Consider the following 6,774-nt stretch of genomic DNA (forward strand, 5'->3'; position numbering starts at 1 on the left):
AACTTACTTGTTCATTTTTAGTAAGCCTGGTTTTGTTGTGAATGTCTGACGTGACCAAATTAAATCCGTGTCTCTCCGACAAGATTCTCAGAAGCAAGACCACAGTACGACTCCCACACTTGCCTACTCTGTTGTATACCACCTGGCTCGGGAAAGGTAGCACCTGGGAAAGAACGAGAGAGCAAATATGAGACTTTTCGGGTAAAAGACTTAAGATTCTTCCCTCAGCTTCTGAACAATAAATGTTTGATCAATCTAAATGAGAAGGATCCACATGGAGCCGATGAGAGGAAAGGAAGCGATGAGCTGGTATTTACCTTCCTAGTGTAACTTGAGAGAGATGCTGGACTTGTCATCTTGCTATCTGCACTGATACTTAAAACTGGTAAAATCCCATATCGTCTATAAAGCTGATCATGAAACTTTTTTTTTCTTTAGGAAGAAAACATATAAATATGTGCTTTTATGATAATAATCTCTCATAAGTTACATTATGCTTTATTAGAACTTTACTTGTAGAATGCTGAAGGGAAAATGTAGTAATTTTAAAAGTTGAGACATAACTTAGATGCAATAAAATTTGCCCTTTTCAAGTGTACAACTGATTTTTTTCTGTTAACAAAATCGTGAACCATCGCCACTAATTACAGAACATTTGCATCACCCCGAAAGAAACTCTGTACCCATTAACAATCACTTTTCATTTCCCTCACTTCTTTGGTTCCTTGAAACCATTTATCTACTTTCTGTCTTTATGGTTTTGCCTCTATCCTTCTGGACGCCTCATATAAATGGAATCATAAAATAAGTGGCCTTTTGCATCTGTCTTCTTTCATTTAGCATGATGTCTTCAAGGTTCATCAATGTTGTCGTAGGAATCAGTATTTCATCCCTTCACATGGCTGAATAATATTACATTCTATAGACATTCTGTATTTTGTTTATATATTCACAGGTGATGGACATTTGAATTGCTTCCACTTTTTGGAATAATGATTCTACAAACAATTGTGTATAAGTTTTCGTGTGGACATATGTTTTTGATTCACCTCGAATATATCCTAGGAGTGAAATTGCTGGATTACATGGTCACTGTTTAATTTTTTGAAGAACGGCCAAACTGTTTTTAATACAGCTGCACCATTTTATATTCCCACCAGTCATGTGTGAGAGTTCCAATTTCTCTCCATCCTTGACAATACTTGTTATTGCCTACTTTTTTTTTTAAATTATGGCCATCGTAATGGGTGTGAAGTGGTATCTCATCGTGGTTTTGCTTTGCATTTCCCTGATGACTAATGATGTTAAGCATATTTCATGTGCTTATTGGCCATTTGTATATTTACTTTAAAGAAAAGTCTATTTAAATCCTTTGTCCATTTTAAAATTGAGTTATTTTTGTTGAGTTTTAAGAGTTCTATATTTATTCTTGATTTGCAAATATGTGATCTTTAAATATATACTCATTTTATGGACTGTCTTTCCATTTTCTGCATGGTGTCCTTTAAAGCAGAAAAGTTTTTAAATTTTGATGGAGTCCAATTTATCTAATTTTTCTTTGGTTGTTTGTGCTTTCGGTGCCAAATCTAAGAAACGACTGCCTAATCCAAGGTCAAAAAGACATATACCTATGTTTTCTAAGAGTTTTATAGTTTTAGAGTAACATTTAGGTCTTTGATTCAGTTTGAGTTAATTTTGTGTATGGTGTGAGCTAGTAATTTAACTTAATTCTTTTGCATATGAATATCTATTTGTCCCAGTACTACTTATTAAAAAGATGATTCTTTCTCTATTTAACTGTTTGGCACCCTTAGTAAAAATCCACTAACCATAAATGTATGGGTTTATTTCTGTACTTTCAATTCTATTCCACCAATCTATAGGTTCATCCTTATCATGCCAGCATCAGTCTTGGTTACTATTGCTTTGTCATAAGTTTTGAAATTGGGAAGAATGAGTCCCTTCAACTTGGTTCTTCTTTTTCAAGATTGCTTTGGCTCTTCTGGGTCTCTTGTATTTCCATGTGAATTTTAGGATCAGCTTGTCAATTTCTGTAAAAAAGGCAGTTGAGATTTTGATAGGGATCGTGTTGAATCTGTAGATCAAACTAGAGACAAATGCATCTTAATAATAATAACACTTAATAATATTAAGCCTTCCAATCCACAAACACAGGATGTCTACTTATTTAGTTCTCTTTTGTATCAATGATGTTTTGCAGTTTTCAGTGTACGAGCTTTATATTCCTTTTATTCTTTTTGATGTTATTATAGATGGAATTGTCTTCTTAGTCTCATTTTAGATCTATTGGTCATTGATAGATATAAAACTGATTTTTCTATATTGATATTGTATACTGTAATCTTGATAAACTCATTTATTAGCTCTAATAGTTTTCTTTGGTGTGCATTTTTTAGGATTTTCTATATACATGATCATGCCATCTGCAAACAGAGAGAGTTTTACTTCTTCCTTTCCAATATGGATGTTTTTTATTTCTCTTTCCATTATGAAAAGCATCTGATTAAATATTTATATCCCCAATGAGGATATTATTTCCATTTCAAATGCTCAGCCTTGAGTGACAACTGACAAATGACAACTAAATGATTCCTTCATTCAGCACATGTTAATAACAGAAGGCCATGAAAAGGCTCAAAGCTGAAGAATATAGCACAATACAAACATAAACAAACTCCCAACTTGCCTATGTTATATAATTTGAAATTCTGTACTGTAATTATAGGTTTACTTATTTTCTCAAAATATTTTATATGCAGAGCAAGTAGCATTTCATAAATTTGGAGTTTAAAGTCTAATTGTCACTGGAGTAAAATATAATATCTAGATCATACGCTGAGAAACCAGTCATGCATCATTTTGATTTAATTTTTCAGGATTTACTTTTACTGAGCAAAGCCTTGTTTCTTTAGGGCTAGTCAGTTTCTTCTATTAGGTGTCTTCACAGTGCCTAGAATACGCCTTGTATAGACAGAGCCTCAACAAACATTGATTGTTTCTTGGTAGCTTGAGGTGTTTAATGAACTACAGCTGATCTTTTTGACTAAATGCTAAGAAAAGCCATCAAGTAAAAAGATATTCATAATAGGCCATTTTACTTGTAGCTTAATCAGTAGAGTACTCAAAAAATCTGTTCTCAGGCAACAATTGGATAAGTTTAGATATTCAGATAAATCATTTAGTTCCTAATTATGAGATTATGACCCAGGGAGGTTGAACTGGACTTTATGATTAATGTACTGATATTAATAGTGTTTGTAAGTCAGACTTTCCATAATAACCAGGCTGGAGTCTGGATTATGGTTGTGTCAGAGCTGCCAATGTAAACACAAATTTTAATTTCTTTGGAGAAATAAACTGCTGAAGAATTGGGGTGAATGCATTTTTCCTTGTCTTCTAGCACAGCATAGAACAGCGCAGGAAACTTTGCTATGACTGAATTGATGACGTGGAAGATGTGAGTTACCACATATTAAGTACTTTATTCCAAGAGTGCAGGTATATCTTAAAAGATTTAAATGAAGAATTGAAGCATTTACTTAGAAACCAGAGGTGAAAACACTTAATGTCTCCTGAATTTCTTGGGTAATCAATACAATAGCAAGTTTAGTATCTATCTACTACTACCTTTTGCTAATAGCTAAAGATGTTATTTAATTTTAGGTTACTGGTTAGATTTTTAAAAATACGTTTATTTTAATTCTTTCATTAGTCTTGTGGGAAGCTCCGAAATATTGGTTACAAATATTTGTTATTTGAAAAGAACACTTTTATAAAAGGAAGAATCCCTCCATCATTCCTGCACCTCTATGTGAAAAGAAAGGAGAGCTTAACATCCCCACTGTGACGCCATTTTTACCATTTCTTGAAACACTAACGTACCGCTACAGAGTATAAACACAGAGCTTCTGGAATCAGTCTTGTGACTTTTGAAGATATAGTGTACACCATCAGAAACATAAATCTCTCTCAAATTTAGGGTGGGGCTTTTAAATCACTTTCTGAAAGAACCCTGTGGAATGCCCTGGAAATGGGCAAACATAGGCAGGCCAAATCAATATGTCGATGTTGGATAAGATTGTAAAATTAACAACAGGAACTGTAGATTTGCTCCTGAAGGTCTGCTTTAACAATCATTGTCGTCTTTTATTTGAAGTGCACTTTCTGGAACGATGGTGGAAAAGGGACTGATATTTATGGAGGACTGGTCCTGATCCTGTCCTAGGCTCTGTGCCATGTAAACCCTTTTAATCCTTGTTAATGATACTAAATCAGCACTCTAGCTGTGCATTGCTTTAGGAGTTTAAATTATCAAGTAATTTAAGTGTCATTAATAGCACCTAAGCGACTCTCCTGTGTGACCCCCACAGATCACAGATTCATAGAACGATAGAGTTTAAGGCCCAGAAGCAACTCAGAATATAATCCATCCACTCCAGTCCCCTCCCCACCCCCACACAACCACCCTCCATCACCCACCCCCAGCCCGATCTGTGCTTGACTTGGCTAGAGCTTGTTTTTACATTGTCTTTCCATCTTCTCAAGTACTCTGTGCAGTATATATTAGGACTATTCTTAGATGAGTAAACTAAGGCCCAGAGAGATCATTTGTCATATCCAAGGTCAGAAAGCTAAAAAAATAGAACATAACAACTAAAACTTGGTTCCAGTTCTCCTGATTCCTAAGGCGACACTGTATCTAATATACTATAACGTCAAAGGGTGAAAACGATTTTTAGTTTGACTTCTGCGACACATAAACTCTTTCTTTTGTTATGTCTTGAATGTGTCCAACCTCATTAAATGTCATTTTTCAACAGTCAACTATCACAACCAGTATGGTTGGCCATTAGCATCCATTGTTAAAGTCCCTGGAATGCTCAGGGCTGGTGATTAGCCCCTCTCTCTCCTTCCTGAGGATGTATTTTAAAAGCTAATGTAAGCACAGAGTGTTGACACAGCTAATGGAGGAGCAGAAGGATGTAGTTTTCCCTTCACTCCTTCCCCAATTTATCGTAGATGGTCACAGCCGCCTTGTGTACTGTGAACCACTTCCGCTGGGAAAGGAAAAAATAGAAAGAAGTCGAAGAAAAGTGTTTACAAAATCCTAAAGCCACTTGAAATATCTATCAAGACAAGGAAATATCCTCCAATGATAATGACTGTGAAAGGACTTCGAAAGACCTCTTAAGATCAACCTCAAAAACCTCCGTTCTCTTCAATAGACCTTTGCCAATTTGTCAGGCAGAAAACTACATCCCAACTTAAACGTTCCTATCATCGCTTGCACACAAATTTCGAAGACTTACTGTTTCTTTGGGTGTCCTGTAAAGAAGTACACACCAAAAGCCCTCACACTCACCCCTCCCCAAATGATTCTTTATTCTTGACAACTATGGTTATGTGAATGTTATGTCTGTGGTTTCCATTTTATGGTCAATTTGTAAAAGTAAAAGGAGCTCCAAAATATTTCACTCTATGAATTATATGTTTCTAGGTTGCCTGCCTTCTAAGTTCTACACATGCCACAAATCCTCAGGGCCTGACAGACTTGTGTGAAGCATGCCAAATAAACAGAAGTCTTTCCAAAATCCTGAGCACAACAGTAACTACCACCAGAAGACATCCACAATTTCAATAGCTTATCCCAGCTTTGAAATGGGGAGAGGAAAAAAAGAAGACTTCCTAGGTAAAAAGCAAAATTGGTTTAGACCAAGACTTTCATAGCTTATGTTTATAGGACTCTCTGGGGACTGGTCTTATTGGAAGAGCTAACATCAATCTTGCTTTTAAGTCTCTGCAAAATGATATTTAACATAGTATGTTACAAGCTGTGGTTCCCAAATGGCTATATATTCGAATTGCCTATGGAACTTTTCAAAATGAGATTCTTGGGCCCCACTCTAAGACTAACTGCAATAGAAAATCTAGGATGAAGATCAGGAATCTAGCTCCTCTAGGGATCTGTGACCACTAGGTCCAGTTTCAAGGAACTGCTATTGTAGATGACTCCTGGTCTTCTGTATTAGGCCACTGAGTGGTTTCATGCAGCTTTATGAGGGAGGAAGGTCAGACGGAGGATTGCCTAGGTGATACTGGAGGGGATCCTGAGTAAAAGGCACTGTCACGTCTTCCTTTTGAGTGCCAATGGCCTTCCATCCACAGGAAAAGGTCATGATTAACCTGACAAATATGTTCACACTACAGTAAATGTCTACTCACTTAGAATGACTAGAGAACAGTTATGGGGGTTAACTGAATGTGTAATATGCAGAAATTTGTATCAGACTCTGGCAAAGCATTAGCTCCTTAGTACTAATAATATGCTACAGAGGAAATGATTTTTTTTGATAAATTAAATTGTCCTTTGTGAATTTACAGTACCTGTAAATTGGGGTTGAGGGCAGTCAATCACTGCCAGGGCTTTGTGAGGCTTGAACTCAGGGACAGTTCTGCTACATGCTGCCCATGTGACTTTGAGCACGTCAAATCCGTTCAGTGAATCCTGATTTTAAAGTTTCCCAGGGCGCTGTGGTGCTCAGAGCCAGGTGAGTCACACCTGTGAGCCTCAGCTTCTGCATCAGTCAAAGGAGAGAGATGGCTTGTAACCCAACGACTGATGCTCTCTTCAGAGGCTATTACATGATTCGTTTTAATCTATATTGTTATCAAGATATAACCTGGAAATTCTTTAAAAATTAAAACTAGATTTGAACACTTTTCCTTGCCAAACACATTTATAAAAGAAATGGG

At 36.2% G+C, this 6,774-nt stretch overlaps 1 protein-coding gene across 2 annotated transcripts in view; it reads right to left on the reverse strand.

Annotated features, from left to right (window-relative positions):
* Positions 1-6,774, reverse strand: part of UST (uronyl 2-sulfotransferase) — a 254,661-nt gene that overhangs the window by 102,874 nt on the left and 145,013 nt on the right. Inside the window, exon 3 of one of the 2 annotated variants that reach the window (XM_039846943.1) lies at positions 8-163. The exons of the other annotated variant lie outside the window; for it this stretch is intronic. Coding sequence (XP_039702877.1) covers positions 8-163 — 156 coding nt within the window. The remainder of the gene's footprint in view (positions 1-7; positions 164-6,774) is intronic. 2 annotated transcript variants of the gene reach the window in all.

The sequence above is a fragment of the Pteropus medius genome, unplaced genomic scaffold (assembly GCF_902729225.1).
Source record: "Pteropus medius unplaced genomic scaffold, Ma_sr-lr_union100, whole genome shotgun sequence".
In the NCBI taxonomy this organism is placed as follows: Eukaryota; Metazoa; Chordata; class Mammalia; order Chiroptera; family Pteropodidae; genus Pteropus; species Pteropus medius.